A 17,791-nucleotide genomic window follows, 5' to 3' on the forward strand; every position below is an offset into this window, starting at 1 on the left:
CAACCAAGGCGATGGAGGACTGTCAAAAATCAAGGCAACACTGATAAGGAGTCAAGGCGTCACCTAGGTGATCAAGGCACCAGTCAAGACTGAACCACCTTATCACCTAGGCGCTAAGGCGGCGCCTAGGCAGCATCTTGATAACTATGTCTGACAAAGGACTTGGCTTATTTTCCAATCTTCATCATCTGTTCTCATCAATAGATGTCTCCGTCAGGACCCGGAAGACCGTAGGCAGTATTTTGTCTCGACAGATTTAACCTAGACCTTTAGCCACCAAAGTTTAGGGAATAAACCAATTAGGTCTTTAGAGGCTTTTAATGGGCATTTAAGGATATGAAAGACATTATAACATAGGATTGCAAAGATTGCATATAAGGTACAAAATCCTATGTCTAAAGGAGTCTACTTCTTCTTCTTCTTCTTCTTTTGGGTGAATAAATAATTCATTACCAAGCGAAAAGAAGAAGAAAAAAGACATACAGCCCCTAAGAAGTGGAGGGAGAAGAAAGCGAAACCAACTCAAAGAGTAGGGCTATTCCTGATGGTGGAGCTGGGCAGCTCCCAAGAATTTACAATATGGCAGTTTCTAGGAGAGGAATTACAAGTGGAAGTAATCCAAGAAATTTTGGCCCTGACATCAAAGGAGATGAAGCCCCAAATCTTATCAAGAGGGCGAGAGTTGGAGGTCCATTTCCTATGGTTTCTTTCCATCCAGATCTAGTTTATTGTTGTGCAGAAGGCTAGCTTTCCCATAATATCACAAATAGCCTTTCCTTCAAAGGTCATATCCATCCAAATCCAATCCTTGTGAAAAGGAAGAATTCTCCTATTAACTGACCAGCATTTGCCTAGAATCCCTTTCCAGATGGAGGAGGAAATAGTGCAAACAAAGAAGAGATGCTCCATGGTCTCTAGGTCATTACAGCAATGGATACAAATTAGGTCAATTGGATGCCCCACTGAATGAGGAAGGAATGCGTGGGCAACAAGTAAGTAAAAAACTCTCCAAGTCATGAAACTCTGGCGGGGGATTTGATGCTTGAACCATATGAGCCTGTGCCATGGGGAGTCCAGGCCATGCATGCTGACAAATTCCCAAACTGCCTTGGCATAGAAGAGATTTGAAGAGGAAGGCATCCAGAGGATAGTGTCTTCTCTTTGGCACTGGGTAGTGGAAATGACAAGAGATAAGGTAGAAGGAGAATAAAAGAAAGAGACTAGGGAAAGGCTCTAAAAGAGTGTAGCTAGGGCCAATGATTGGGCCAGGGGAGACCGGTTGCCAGAAGAAAGGATATCAGCCACTAGGGCAAACTAGGATAAGCCCGAGCTGTAAATGTTTTTTGGCACTTGCAGAGTGATATAGAATTCCTTTGGGGTGCCAAGTGTCAAGCCAAAGATAAGTATTGGCCCCATTACCAATCTGGGAGGAGATGGCTGAAGAGATAGTGATTTTACTCCACCCCCATGAGGCATCAGCCAGAATTTTCACCGTCCAAAAAGAATCCGATCTAAGAGGATTCGAGTATACCCATGATGCAGTTGGGCGATGGATTTAGATGGGATCTCATTGATTTGGGGTTCTTTATTTACTTTCCTTTATTGGTTAGAAATTAGATTGGCAGTCTATTATTTAGATTTGATTTTTATTTTAGTTGCTATATAGGCTAGTTTCCATTTTTACTTAGTTACCAATTTATGCTTTGATTTTCTTTTTTATAGCCTTGTAATACACTATTGAAACTCTGCTTTTTTGGAAGATTTGAAGTTTGGAAAAATCGATTGTTGCTTGGCTGAATACGGACTGACGTGACCTCCATCTCTCTCTTTTCTGATCTGTCTTTTTATTTCATCTCCTTATTTTTTTCCTCTGTTTTTCTTTTCTTTCTTTTCAGTCTTCTTCTTGTTGGTTCTCTCTCCCAGCCCCTGTTCTAGGCAGCAGTTGCAGCACCTTAGAGTTCGATAGATCCCCTTCACCTCATCTTCTTTCTTCACCAACTTTTGGGGGTTAGTTCACCATTGAAGGGCGACCCTAACCCTTGAATCTCAGGCCTGAAAGTGACTCCTGCTGTGAGAAACAACAATCTGAAACTCAAGTTACCTAAAGCTACCGCCCAGATCTGATTGCAGAGGATACTGCTCTTCTTTGTTTGCTGTTTCGAAGTATTTTCTTGTTGAAACCAAGAGACAATAGGGTATCTAAGTTTCGCCCAAGATTTGGGGCTGAATCGATGACCCTAGAAGGAGCTCTCACCACCGCCAGTTTTCCCCTCTTGTCACTGGTTCTGAAATCCAGCTTTAGTGCTGAAGGTTGAAGAAGATGATTCTTTAAATTTACAAGGACAATTAGTTATATTTACAAGAAAGCCCCCTGTCCTGAAAATTGTGTTCTATTATTTCCTCCCTTACTTTAGCAATTGCAGAATACCCTTCTCTTCTAATTTCCTATCTCAGTTGTCCCTGTCACTTGTTAATATCAGTAAAGCACATAGTTGTTTTTGAAATTACAAAAATGCCACTCAACCAATAAATTGAGATATTTTGTCATTATTATGGGCCCTAAGCGATCCGATTCCAGCTTTTGGAACCCGGATCTGCATCAGAGACCCCCTTCTGCTTTAGGGAGACAAATAGTAGCCCAACTGATGGGGCGAAGAAATCTGGTGCAATCGTTTCCCTTCTAGAAGAAAGAGGCAAAAATGGACTATAGCTTGGAAATGATGGATTCCAGTAATACATAGATACCCAACTAGTAAATGCAAGAAGCTTGAAGAACGGATCTAATGAGCTCAAGACGACCCGCAAAGGATAGAAGCTTCCCTTTCCAGAGATGAGGCGCTTCTTAATGAGGTCAAGCATAGGAGTACAGTGATGGAAGAAAGCCTGGCCAGAATAAGGGGGAGCTCAAGATACTTCACCAGAAGGCGGCCAATGCAGAAACCAATTTGCTTAAGCAGTGAGGCTTTCCATAGTCAGAGATCACAGCCAAAAAGATAAAAGACTTTGTAGGATTGATATGGAGCCCAGACATTGCAACAAATTGAGTGAAAAATAGCATAATGTTTTCAAGAGAGGAAGAATCAGCCCTGGAGAAGATCATCAAGTCGTCAACAAAAGCAAGATGAGTAAGCTCAATAGCCTTACACTTGGGGATGGCAGAAATAAGATGCTAATATGCGGCCACTTGCAGACTTCTAGAGAGAGCTTCCATGGTAAGACAGAAGATGTAGGGAGAAACAGGACGTCCTTGTCTAATACACACAGATGATGAGAAGTAGCCAACCGGACAACCATTCACCAAGACAAAGATTTGAGGGGAAGCAATGCAGTGATATATCCAATCAGTGAAAATTGGAGGAAACACCATGCTGTTAAAAATCAAGACAATGTAGTCCCATTTCAAATAGTCAAAAGCCTTGTGGATGTCAATCTTCACAAGGGTTGCTGAAGAGTGGGATTTTCTATCAAACCCTCTAAGATTTTCGTGGCAAAGGAGAATGTTATCCCCAATGCTTCTCCTTGGGATGAAGGCCGATTGATTGTTGCTAACAAGGAAGTCAACCACAAGCTTGATTCTATTTGCAAGGATTTTAGCAATGAACTTGTAGAGGAGATTGCATAAAAAGATTGGCCTGAAATCTTTCATAGCATCAGCTCCCTCTCTCTTTGGGATGAGGCAAAGACAGGTGTGACTAATCCCCTTGGCTAGGGTTGAAGAAGAAGTTCTTAACTACTTTAATCATGTCCTCTTTGATAAGATCTCAAGAGGACGAAATAAAACCCCATAGTAAAGTCATCAAGACCAAGAGCTTTGCTTGCCTTGTGAGGAGAGATAGCAGAAATAATCCCATCCTCAATGGGAATAGCCTTAAGAAGGTTAGATAAGTTGTCAGGATTGAACTTGTTTAAGAGACCATCTGGAATGAGGGGGGAAGCTGGCTCCATCCTAAACAGGTTCTTGAAGAAGTCAACAACAACACGTTTAATCTCATCCACTTTGTGAACCTAATTGCCATCAGAGTTAGTCAACTTGATAATAGAGTTGAGGTTATTTCTGGCTTTCACTGATCTGTGGAAATAGGCAGTGTTTGAGTCACCAAGCTCCAACCAATTGATCCTGGATTTCTGTCTCATGAAACTCTCTTCTTGAGCAAAAAGGGTAGAGAGGTTTGCCGCCTCAAGAAGAGTCTTCTTCTTCTTGATTCTTCTAAGACTTGGTTTCTTCATCCCTTGATGAGATTGGATCTTGATGAAGCTTTCTATTAAATCTTTGAGACTTCCATTGTCTTTTGATCCTAGATTCTTATTTACCCAAAGATAGTCATCTTTTATGCCAAAAATCCTAACGGGAATGATCAGTCCTTTCACATACAAACACATATCAGTAATCCCAAGATACCATCATCTAAAAGGTTGCCCCATCACCAAAACATGAGGTATGGACCCTATGGTCAACAATGTAGTGCACACACTAATCATATCATTGAAGATTAATACAAATCAATTCTCTATTAACCACACCCTCTTTTAAACCTTATTATAATCATAGTTGTCATGGCATCTAGGCAACCCGGAGGCATTAGAAGGGGGCCTCGAAGCAAGGTGTCACCAACAAGGCAACCAAGGCTCCTGTGTAGGCGATCAAGGTGCCGAGATGCCAGGCTACGCCTTGACAGCTATGATATTCATTTGTTGTACATGAATATTTACCAAAAATTGGAATTATCCATTAGTATCCATCCAATTATCAGTTTTCAAGTGCCACCTTAAATCTCGAACTTATAATTCGACTAAGTATGAATCCCCACCCCACCACCATCCCCATTTTATTTTATTACACTTCCAATTTAAGAATTACAAAGAAAAGCACATCCACATACCATAATGATATGTGGACCATGCATTAAAGGGCATTCCCCCTTGCCTTCACTTCTTATCTTTTGTGCCTTAGGTATTATTCTACAAGAACATTTTTCTTCTTTCTTAATAAGAATTTCAGCCATCACAACTTCGTTCACAAAGAAGAGATGAAAATGTTTCTCCCAAATAGAAATCAATGTCAAACTCGGGGAAAAATTCTAATGGATAAACAATAAAAAGAGCTGGTTGACAGGGCACTAACCTCCCGCTGATTTGCACGGTATGTAGGGATGCCGAAAACATTAAACCTAACATCATCAGCTTGTGAATCCCACTCAAATTCCCCTGACCAATTCTGTACAGCAACTGAAGCACCGACATGGGAAGGGCTTGATGATGTTTTACCTTCTTCCAACAGAGCCTTCAGTTCAGATTGCCTCTCATACAACTTCTCTTGCCGATCAAGCAATCTCTTTATCTGATCTGGAGAATAAGACACAGCCAACATTGTAAGGTTTATAAATAGGACTTCAGAATTTAAAATTTAGACCATTGAGACCCATATCCAATTCACCATAGAAAAATGTCTCCACATGAAAATGGGTGCTTGGGCATATGGGCAACATATGCTGAGCATTACACATTTAATCTTTCATTTCTAGATAAAAGCTGGGCCTTCAAGGCATTTATCTTTTGTAGGAGAACACTTCGTGAAGACAATCCATCCGGACATTACTGGGAAAAACTCAGGATAAAACATGCCAATAATTAGAATGACTGTAGCACTCGAGTCATCCAGGAACAAATTTTGGACCAAGTCTCAGAAAACCTTTAGGAAAATCAAAGAGTTACCATGAGGTATCAATTCACTAAAACTAAGCAGGATTAATTTTAATATGACCCCTTTAAGCATTATTTGGGGGGGAAAAAATGATCCTAATCAACAATGTCAACAATAATAAAGGATAAGAACCAATATACATTGGTAAAAAGCACAACAAAAGCTGCTGCTTTATGAAACTCATAATTCACCACTGGAAAGCCCACAAACCAAAATACAAAAAGTAATAAACAGGATTTAGTAAAGAACAGAATTCAATCAAATTTAAACAAGTAAACGATGAAGAAAAAAAAACAAAGACGTCTCAAAGAATATTCTAAATAAATTACGAGACAACCCTAGAAGTGATGCGTTTCTAACCTTGCACTTCTTGAAGCTCCACCTCTACATTTAGAAATTCCTCTAAGATGTCGTCTTCCATTTCCGGGAGCAGTTGAAACACTTGAACCTAACGGCAACAAGGCGAGCGCTCTCGTTTTAAAAGCAATGGGGAAACTTTTAGCAGGCCTCTTTCCTTTTGCAGTCTACCTCTTAGACCATGTTTGGTAGCCAAGAGAAGAAAAGAAAAGAAGAAAGAATCGAACAAAGAATCGAACAGAGAAGAAAAGAGAATAAATGGTGGGAAAATAAAAAGAAAATGTATGTTTGACTACAAAGAGAAGAAAATAAAATAAAATAAAAAATACAAATAATTTTGAATTTTAGGAGAGAGATATACATATAGGAAATCATTATGTAATCGTTTATTTTTGTCTTACTATGTTTTCATATTTTCTCAATTTTTCTTGTGTTTTTTGCAATAAAATTTTTTGGGGAGCAAAATAAAATTTCACAATTCTCAAGAGAAATTTTGAATCAAACGAAAAGAATAATCTTCTCTTGGGTGGAGACATACCAAATGTAAAGAAAAATTCTTAACCCAAGGAAAAAAGTACAAAAAGTGCACTTTTTTCTTTTCTTTCCTTTTCTTCTCTTGGCTACCAAACACAGCCTTAGTTATGACATCTAGATCGGCCGGTTGGACTAGAATAAAAATAAGACGGTCATATATAACCCATAAGCAATTTTTTGAACGCTTAATGCGAAAGAAGATTTTCGAGGCTGGTAAAGAAAGCTTTGCAACCCTCCCGGAACAGAGGAAATTAAAAAAGCTCTCTTCACCATGAGTCCGTTGAAGTCTCTTGGCCCCGATGGATTTCCTCCTGCATTCCTCCATAAATATTGGGAGTTCATCTTCCTAAATCAGCAAATCAATTGAGACCCATAAGTCTGTGTAGTGTAGTTGTTAAGATAATTTCCAAAGTAATGGCCACCAGCCTTCAAACCTTGCTCCCAAATATTATTGCTCCTGCTCAATCGGCCTTTTTTGTAAATAGATTGATTTATGATAATATTTACACTGCTCACGAGGTGTTCCACTACATCAAAGCATGGAAGAAAAGCAAGAAAATGTTGGTAGCCATTAAACTCGATATGAAGGAAGCTTACAATAGGCTCGAGTGGGAATTCCTTGAAAATATGCTATTAAGAATCGGCTTCTGTAATCAGTGGGTTCAGTTAGTTATGTCTTGTATCAAATCAGCCTCTTACAAAATTCTTACCAATGGCACTATCGATGAAGAACTCTTACCCACAAGGGGGATCCGCCAAGGAGACCCATTGTCTCCAACTCTATTTATACGCTCTCTTGCATTAAGCTCCATCATCTCCAAAGCTCAATGGGATGGTCTGATTAAAGGTATTCGGGTAAAAAACAGAGGGAATGCAATTACTCATTTACTGTTTGTAGACAACTGTCTACTATTTTCGGAGGCCAACCTCAACCAGCTTTCTTCTTTAAAATTATGCCTTGATCTTTATTGTAAGGCAAGTGGGCAGGTCATTAATCTCAAGAAATCTTTGCTCACTTTCAGCACAAACACGGCAGCCCGTTTCAAGCGGTGATACTCTCGAGTATTAAAAATTCCCTATAGTGATGGGCCCAAGATGTCACACCCCGTTCACACAGAACCGGACAGGTGATCAAGTTAACTCCGGTTAACCCAAACCTGCCAAGATCATCTGATACAGTACCCCACCACAGCATACCCACATCTGAGATAAGTATTCAAAAGTTCAGCGGAAGGTTTAAATTACCTGTAAATATCCCAAATATACTTGATACCTAAATTATAGTATATTGCTAAGTACATGTGGGCCCGCAGGCATGATATTTACACAAAAAGAATAACAATTTACGTATCAAGTACACAAAAGGGGAGGTCATCAAAAGAATCAAAAAACGAAATCATGTACAGTGTCATTGCTGCAGTCTCGTAGCATAGCCCTCGCACATGCAATCAGCACCGTGCTCCTCGAGGACCCACCAATCCTCAATGGGAAACTCGACAGTGGGGCCTGACTCCTGATCTTCAGGCGGATGACCTGTAAAATCATCTAAAAGAGGTGTGCACGTGGGATGAGCTCACTAGCTCAGTAAGTGAAAAGAAAGACCACACAAACAGCCATATCCATATGCACTATATGCTATGCAATTCATTTTGAATCTTATCCACCTATACAACATTACTAAGTCTTAGGTTATGTGCTACTCACAACCACAGTGCGCGTATGCCCCGGGTACGAGTCGTGAACTCCATCCCACGATACGCCTATAGGGTTGTCAGAGAAGGCCCACCATGAGTACTCAGGAAAGTAAAGCATGCCGACTACTGGCTCTCAACATAAAATTAAATGACAGAAATGTAAAGGTGCTAACCCCAACAATTTAAAAGTAGTACGATTGGCCCTCTTGAATATATCACTGAAGTTGCCAACTGTCCTATGACCAGTTGGGCGTATGTCTAACCACCACAGTGACCCGACAACAGCGACCACTGCTTCCCCTCAAGTGATAATCTAACACCTTAACCCCTGTTGGGAAGGGTCGCAGCATAGAGAATGATAATCTTAAACCGCATGCTCCTATATGACAAAGTACGATTGCATAGTGCCACTGCGTCCCATACCACGGGCCACCAATGCATTCATTTCCAGGCCAACTACATCGTCTAGTCTAATAATGCATCATGCACAGTAATCCAACCGTTCATCACAAAAGCACATCAATCATTTAGCATTGATAATGTAAAGCACAACACATATACCATAAATCATTTGTTTAGAATGCACAAGCAATGCGTGCGAATGGCATACGAGGATGACTAATCTACACATAATTTGCATGATGACATGGTTAGTCTAGATACAATTTAATGATGTAAAAACAAGCCTAAAAATAAATTCAAATGTCCTCTCCCCACTTACTTGTTGGGTACAAAGCTCACATTCGGTACGGGTGAGATTCGACGTGAGAAATGTAAATTCTAGTGAAACCTATCATAAGTGAATGAGGTTAGCATTTCACTACCTAGGGGTCAAACTAACGAGGTTTGATGTTTAAATCATATTTAAAATCATAAAAGAAGGTTGTCCGCCCGTTTTGGGCCCATTCGGGCGCAAAATTCCAACTGGTGGGCCAACAGGCGGGCCAGACAGCCCACCTGACCTTGCCCACCAGTCCAACAGGTGGGCCAGATAGGACCGACGAGCCCCCTCAGGTGGGCGGGTTTACCCGTAGTTCTTCGCCCACCTATGGGAATTTAGGCTCTGCCCCAACAGGCAGGCCCCCTCAGGCGGCAGCTTCGCTCGCCGATCTTCGCCCACCTATGGGGGCGAAAATTGGTTTTCCCCCTTTGAAACGTTCCTCAACTTTGGGAAAACCAAATGGGGTTGTTCTAATCACATTTTTCACACATCTAAGGTCTTATAAGATGATTCTAATCTAGATCTAAGTTAGATTTAAGGATTGAAAAGCAATCTTACCTTGTTTGCTCAAGAACTCTTCCAAAACCCCAAAATCACCTTTTAACACGAGAAATCACCAATGCTTCTCAAATCTTGTAAATACTTCTTTAAACCTTCAAAATCAACACATAAACCATCTATTAAACCTTAGATTCATCATCTCAAGTGGGATTAACAAGATCTCAAGGAACTCTACCCAAATCAAGGGTTATGCTTGGGGTTTGATGAAAGTTTAAGATGTATAGTCATCGCTCACCTCAAATCGTAGGTCTCGTGTTGGGGATCACTTTTCTGGTGCCGGAATGAGAAGTTCAAACCTCGGCGTCACTTAAAATCATTTCTTCCTCTTTTTCTTTTCATTTCTTCTTCTTCATTCTCTTTTCTTCCTTTATGTTCTCTCTCTTCTTTACTCTTCTCACCAACTCTTTAATGCATTAAATGAGAAAAAGGAAAAGACACAATAAGTACTATTTATACTAGAGAATATCTAGTAGCCACATGGGTGGGTCACACAGGTGGGCAGGTTCCCCAGCCTGTGACCGCTCACCTGTTGGTCAAAACTTAGCCAAACAATTGAGATTTCGTTGAAATTCGACTCTCGGCATGTATCTCACTCTCGGTACGAGATATATAATACGTATACACTTTAGGATACGACTACATACCAACATTACCTGTACATGGCCTTATGATACGTGCATGTACACGACTTGGGTACACCCGTCTCCTCTGGCACTGACTCGGGCTTGTCTGGCCAACCTGTGTTCAAAGTCACCCTTGCCATCATGGTCCATAGGGAACCCGCCTTAACCCTCTTTGGTTCAGGTCCTGCATGGTTAAATTGGGTCAACCGTGTAAGTAAACCAGGATTTAAAATTAGAGTATCACATAAGAAGTACCTAGGACTCCCATCAGATTTTGGAGTTTCTAAAGTGCAGGTTTTCCATTACATAAATGATACATCTTTGGATTTGTTCCAATCTTGGAAGCTCCAATTTCTATCTAAAGCAGGTAAATAAATCCTCTTAAAATCTAAGGCCCTCTCTATGACTACATTGGCTTCTTCACATTTCAAATTGCCATCAAATCATCGTGACAAACTCCGATTGGCTGCATCAATTTTTTTTTGGGGGGAGACACAAGGAAGAGCTAAAACACATTGGATTTCTTGGAAGAAGTTGTGTTGCTCAAAGATGACAGGTGGTTTGGGTTTCAAGATCCAAAACTCCATAATCAAGCTTTATGGGCCAAGGTGGCTTGGCACCCATTTTCAGAGGTTTCCTCTCCTTGGGCAATGTTGATGAAGTCCACTTACTTTCCTGCCACTAATTTCCTACATGCTACTAAGGGCTCAAGGCCATCCTGGGCATGGCGAAGCATTCTTGAAGGACGTAAAGTTCTTGAAATTAGATTGCTTTGGAAAGTAGGGAAAGGAGATTAGATTCCTATTTGGGAGGATAATTGGGTTCCATCCAATCATGAGTTCAAAGATTTGCATCCAAGACCCCCAAATTGCAATCTTTATTGGGTAATAGATATCATCGATCAAGTGAACAGGATATGGAACACCCAACTGCTTGAAGAATTCTTTCATCCTAAGGATAAGGAGGCCATCCTTCGCATTCCTCTTGCTTTGTTTGCATGAGAGGACATGATGAAATGGGGAGGGTCAAGGTCTTGTAAATTTAGTGTCAAAACAGCTTGCTTTGCAATCGAGAAAATTGGAGGAATTCCCAACTAGCATCTACATCTCGTGGTCATTTCCATACTGACCCTCCAAACTTAAGGAAGAAGATTTGGCATTGTAAGACTCTCCCTAAAATTAGGAATTTCCTATAGAGAGCATGCTCGGATGGTCTTGCAACTGGAGTGGCTCTATCTCAAAGGCACATTCCTTTGGATCCATAATGCCAAAGGTATGGTTCACCATTGCCGTATGGTTTGCTAGCCCATTCTCTTACCTTCCACTGACTGATGATGGTCTACAACTTGATGATCCATCTATTAAAAAGTGGATTCTTGGCTAGGAAGCATTAGCTATCCATGGTAAAAGTGAATGGCAGAAATATATGACTCTCTGTAGCTTTATCTGTTGGGGTCTTTGGGTGGCTCGTAATGAGTTCATCTTCAGAGGTAAAGCTTTTACTTCGATTCAGCTCTAACCATGCTCAGCAAGCTACATCTGAATTTCTTCAGGCCCAAGATCAGCAACATAACAACATTAGCCCTTACTGACCAATTAGAGTTGATGTTGCTCTAATAATATGGACTCCACCACCAAAGGACTGTTATAAAATTAATTGTGATGCATCAATCCTTGAAGAAAATCTTAAAGTAGGTATGGGTTTTGTTATCCGAGACCATAATGGGACGGCAATTATGGCAGTTTCGTAACCAACAACTTTCCATTCAATATTAGTGGGTGAAGCCCTTGCGATCCGTAGTGGAATCCTTCAAGCTATTGGTGATTGTTTTGATCATATTGAAGTGGAATCGGATAGTAAGGATCTCATCTCCCATATTACTCTCCCTCATCATAATAACACCCCACTCTCAGTTGTTCCTATTATCAATGACATTGTTCATCTGTCAGTGTATTTAGAGCAGTGCTCTTTTCATCATGTTCCCAAAGATTCTAACAGCTTTGCTGATACTCTGTTTAGGAAGGCCCTATCCACGGCATGTAGGATAGATTGGCTGTTATACACTCCGTGGATTCAGATGTTATGTAACTCTGAGTTTACGTGTTTCACATGTCCTAATGAATAGAATTCTAATTACCAAAAAAAGAAAAAGAAAGCTTTGCTGATAAGAATGTGTGATGTACACATGAAATCCGAATTATAAGCTTTGAGAAGATATGGAGCAAAAATTGGCCAAACAATCCAACACGTCAAGTATCGGGCCCTCCTGGCAAGGGAGTCAGCCAAATTGTTTCAAAAATATAATGTTTGTTCCAAAAAGATATTTTGGATGGTGTTGTGGCAAGAAATTGTCTTAGGATTCCTATAAGTCCTACATAAAATGACAAAAAGAAGATAAATACAATATAATGAGCATCGAGCTATTCTGGCAGGGGACTATTTGATGCCTAAATCAGGTCTCTCTGTAAACAGTAATTACAGGTAGAATGGAAAATTTTCGATACTTTTGAAGGGGGCTTACCTAGGTATTTCTATTTGAAGGGAGGTGGTCAAGAGAGTCCCAAATTGGTAAGCGTTAATGCCGGTAAGAGTCCAAACATGGTAGTAAGAGATTGAGTTATATTTAGAGAGTGTATAGATAGTAGTTGGTCCAATTGTAGGAATCTTCCATATCCTGATTAGTGGGGGATTCCCCTTCTATTTTAGAGACAATTAGGAGTCCTTTTAAGTGACCTTTTAGGCAAGATTCGTTCCTTGCTTGGAGGTTACTTATTTGATTGGGGGTGAATCTTTTTGTGGTGGATGAGTTTCCTTCTTTATCTAGAATTCTCCAAGTGATGGTGACTCAGTCTCTCGGCTGTCGACCTATAGATGTGGTTTTATGGTGGCCAGTCTCTGAGTTGGTCCTGATTAATTCCCTTGATCTCTAAACCTGATTCAGTCAGCTCTAGTCTACCTTGCTTAGCCTGAGTTCAGCATGTCGTGTTGGTATTGGTGAGTACAAATGAGAAAAATAGAATGCCCCCACTCCTATGGAGCCGTAAGGATTAGGAGTAGTAAGCCGAATTGTGAAGGTTCTGAGCCGAGCAACCGAGCGACAAACATGGGTCTAGTCCCTATAGTGACTATTTGAGCGACTAGTGCATCATACCGAGCATCCCAAGAGGCCGACGCAAATTGTTGAGCACTAGTGCTATGGTAGTAGCTCTTGTGTACCAATGAGACTTCATTCAAGTGATGGTTGGCCTTCCAATCGTTATTGGTGGTAGAGAACCCGAATCAAAGGGCATAATGGATCTTAAATCCTCTAGGGATAATTAGAATTAGGCCATCTCCACTCCCTGTCATACTGCTTGCCCTTCGATGTACAATGTCCATGTCCTTAGAAGGGGAGCACCTTATTCCTTATTTCCTTCCTCGATCAGTGTGCACTCAACCACAAAATATGCTAAGGCTTGACCCTTGATGGTAGTTCTGGGTTGGTACATTATGTCGTGTTCGCTCAACTCTATTGACCAGCAGATAAAATGTCTACTAAATATGCTTAGATTATAGAGTATTTTCTTCTATGGTTAGTTAGTGAGGACTGCAATCCTGTGAGCTGGGAAGTAGAGCCTCAATTTATGAGCGACGACAATCAGTGTGAAAGCTAGTTTCTTAAGGCCTAGGTATCTTATCTTAGAATCGAGGAGGATGTGGGTGATGTAGTAGATCGGCATCTGATGCATCTCTAGCTCCCTTACTAGGGTCGCGCAGACCGCCACTGGTGACATTGCCAGGTAGATTTTGCAGTCCATCTCCCAGTTCTAATCAGACCAAGAGGTGGTAACTCAAGATAGACCTTGAGAGCTTCAAATACGTCCTAGCAGTCGGATGTCCAGAGAAAATCTTTAGTCGATTGGAGGTTCGTCAAGGTCTTGAAGAATGGGAGACACTAGTCTCCAACTTGGGAAAAAAAGCAGTTGAAAGTTACTACTTGGTCAGTGAGCCTCTGGATTTCTTTGATGTCCTGAGGGGGTACTATGTCTCGGATGGCCTAGATTTTTGTTGGATTTGCTTTGATTCCTCTCTTAGAGACTATAAACGTTACACCTGTGCCCAAAACCCTGGGCTAATTTCAACTTTTGGACATAGGTGACAACCACTAGCAACTTGTAAATTTGCCCTGCTCTTTACATGTAAGGGCCACAGACCACTAAAGAAGTCATGGAAAGCCCTCTACCATTGGCGAGGAATTTACCCGAAACCTAGTAGTGAGAAGCACCAAGAGAGGGCCTACACACTTGCAAACACCTAAGGAACCCTCCACACAACCAATAGACCTAGTTCCACCCAAAGTGGACCTAAATAGCTTACACCGGCTGATGGTCAATGGATGATGGGCATCAGTCGGTGAAAACCCTCCAATGAGAGTACTGCCCGAAATCGGGTTAGTTTTCCGTGGGGCCCGGGCCCTCACACCCGTGCACCTCAAATCACTCCCAAATGTTGGGACAACCTATTGGGGAGTGGATTAACGTATCAGGACACCCCGAGGTGGGCCCATTAGTACTGGATGATGGATTAACCCGGTAATTAGTGAAAATTCATTTTTTCCCCCAAACAACCCTTATGTGACTTAAGTGGCTATAAATAGAAATCTTACTCCACCATTTCATTTCTACCAAATTTTGAGCATGGAGAAGAAGAAAGAAGAAGAAGGAGAAGGAGAAAGAAGAAGGAGGAGGAAGAAGGGAGGAGGAAGAAGAGGGAAGCAAAGGGAGCACCTACTATTGAAGGTAAGTTCCACTCTCTACCATCTAGATAATTCTCTCTTTCTCTCCTCCCTCATTCCTTACCTAGGCTAGGTTGGGGAGACACTAATCGAAATCCCTCCACCCACCTACCCAACCTACAAATTGAATGGGGGATTTTAGTGTGAGGGGCCTAATCAAGCAAATTAACCACTCACATTAAATGTGGGAAACCTCCTAAGCCCCAAAATTGGACGACCCAAAACTCTAGGACTTGGGAATTTCCAAAATCCTCTATGACCTAACATCCTAACCTAACCGTAGGTTGGTGAAATGATGTCTTGCACCTAAACTAAGGTAGGAATGGTCACAATTGAGTCTATGGACAACCCCCTAAGAAATCCCAATCTAAAACCCTAATTTGGGATAATTAAACCCTAGAACAAGGTATTCTACCCAAACCTTCTACTTTTCTCCATTTAGACCCAAAATTTGGGTTTGGGAAAAAGAAGCTAAACATATAAATGGTGGCTTGGAATGATCACATCGGCCAATGGTAGTCACCACATGAATCTCCATCAAAGTTCCCTAAATTTAGAAGACCTTGACTAATGAAATGGAGATTTGAACCTATTGTATGATGTTATATTGAATTAAATCAATAATGACACTAAACCTAAGATAGGTATCGTGTGTGAGGGTGCCCCATATACAAACCAACCTTACAAATCACAAAAAAAAACTAAAGTTATAAACTATGTAAAAGAGGAGAAAAGAGGAATGTAGTTGGGAAAAGGCACCCCGCCGAAAAACACACACGCACACTATCATGCAAAGGGGCCACGGGCCTATGGAGCTGATTTGGGCAAGAAACCCAGGTTTTAGCTTCACCAGTTGATGGTCACCGATCAATTGGTGAAAGCATGGACCATCCACCGGTGAAGTTATTGGGGAAAAGTTGAGTTTTCACCCCATTTGGATCTATTCACCGGTGAACCACTTGAAGATTTATTTTAAATTCCCTTTTATTGAGGCATGTGTCATAGTGTCCCACTCCCTTATGAATAACTAAATAACCTTAAAAACATTATGTACCCCAGGAGTGGAACCGAAAAGTGACCGGAGCATGTGGCACGAGACCATCGACTATGTAAAAGAGGAGAAAGGAGGAATGGAGTTAGGAAATGGCATCCCACCAAAACACACACACACACAACATTAGGCAAAGAGGCCATAGGGCCTATGGAGCTAATTTGGGCAAGGAAACACAGGTTTTAGCTTCACCGGCTGATGGTCACCGGTCAGCCAATGAAAGCACAGACCATCCACTGGTGAAGTTATTGAGGAAAAGTTGAGTTTTCACCCCATTCAAATCTATCCACCGGTGAAGCACTTTAAGGTTTATTTTAAATTCCATTTTATTGGGGCATGTGTCCTAGTGTCCCACTCCTTTATGAATAATTGAATAACCTTAAAAACATTATATACCCTAGGAGTAGAACCGAAAAGTGATGGGAACATGTGGCACAAGACCATTAACTACCTACCACCGTCTAGGACTCGAGGTGAGGGGATTTTGTATGACTTCATGGAATGTTTGCATCATAATGCATATGTGGATGAATCATGTCATTTTGCATATTATAATCTTATTTCTTATGAAAAATGTTGATGTGGTATGTTGGTATGAATTGTGGATAGTGCACGTATGTGTGTGTGCGACTGGGATATAGGGTAGCCGAAGGTTGGGTTCTGGCACTCCATGTCCAAGGTGAGTGTGTGTATGTGAGTGTGAGGTGGAGAGTGGGATGCAGGGTGGCCGAAGGTTGATTCCAACACCGCATGCCCATGGTGTGTGAGTGTGGGGTATAGGGTAGCCGAAGGTTGGGGTTCAGACATTGTACGCCCACGGGGTGTGTGAGATTGTTTGTGATGTGACCAAGGATTAAAATATCGGTATCGGTTGTCATATCGGTCAGCTAAAATTAAGATACATATCGGAGGGTATCGTATCATATCGGAGATACACTAAGATATGCTAAAGATACACACATAACTAGATATGAAACATTTTTTTAAACACTTTTGCATAAATAATTCTTTACAAAAAGTTATTGATAACATGTATTATGCATAAACACAAAATTGAGGGTATCACACTAAGAATTCAAGGTTTGTAGTCGTCCTATAAATATAAAATCCTTGTTCCCAACCTTGATTTCCACTTTAGTTAAAGAGAAATATGGTTGGCTGCAACTTTGGAACAAAAACCCATCAAAAAATCATGTTTTTCTGAAAAATTACCCATCTTGGCCATTATATGACCGTAGCGCACTGTATCGGTACATTCCAATGCTCACCGATACGTACCAATACGTATTGATACATATCGAAACGTACATTTCACCTTAATTTTATATTTTTCATAGTCATTTCTGTGCATATCGTATTGTATCAATGTGTATCAGTGGTGTATTGATGCATATCGGTATGTATCGTAGGATATATATCGATACGAAAGGATTTTAAAAATTTCATGTATCGTATCGGTGCGTATCGTATCGATCGACTAAATTTAAGATACGTATCGGAGGGTATCGTATCAGTATCGGAGATACTTTAAACCATGGATGTGACACATATCATGATAGAATGCATTGGGTTAGGATCTTTGTTAGTTAATTCGCATTTAAAATGCGTTTTAAACGCCGTAACATTTTTTTGCCATTTAAAACACCGAATTCCGAACTGCCCAAAGTAAGTCGAAAAAAAAGGGAACAACAACTCTTAGAGTTCTAAACGTGTTTAAAACGCGAATCTGTTTTTTTAGCATTTTTTATGCTAAAAAATAGACTTGACAATTAAAA

The 17,791-nt window shown here is 40.8% G+C and overlaps 1 protein-coding gene across 6 annotated transcripts in view; it reads right to left on the minus strand.

Annotated features, from left to right (window-relative positions):
• LOC122071084 (ATP-dependent DNA helicase Q-like 2) overlaps window positions 1-6,289 on the minus strand; it is a 38,018-nt gene extending 31,729 nt beyond the window's left edge. For 3 of the 6 annotated variants that reach the window (XR_006138051.1, XM_042635359.1, XM_042635361.1), the window contains exons 1-2: window positions 6,062-6,289; window positions 5,123-5,343 (exon numbers count right to left, since the gene is read on the minus strand). Coding sequence is in view for 5 of the 6 variants with exons in the window: in XM_042635359.1 (XP_042491293.1) it covers window positions 5,123-5,343; window positions 6,062-6,122 (282 nt within the window). In the remaining variant the exon portion in view is untranslated. The remainder of the gene's footprint in view (window positions 1-5,122; window positions 5,344-6,061) is intronic. The other 3 variants (XM_042635356.1, XM_042635357.1, XM_042635358.1) reach the window with 1 other exon arrangement.
• Window positions 6,290-17,791: the final 11,502 nt, after the last annotated feature.

The sequence above is a fragment of the Macadamia integrifolia genome, unplaced genomic scaffold (assembly GCF_013358625.1).
Source record: "Macadamia integrifolia cultivar HAES 741 unplaced genomic scaffold, SCU_Mint_v3 scaffold_187A, whole genome shotgun sequence".
Lineage (NCBI taxonomy): Eukaryota > Viridiplantae > Streptophyta > Magnoliopsida > Proteales > Proteaceae > Macadamia > Macadamia integrifolia.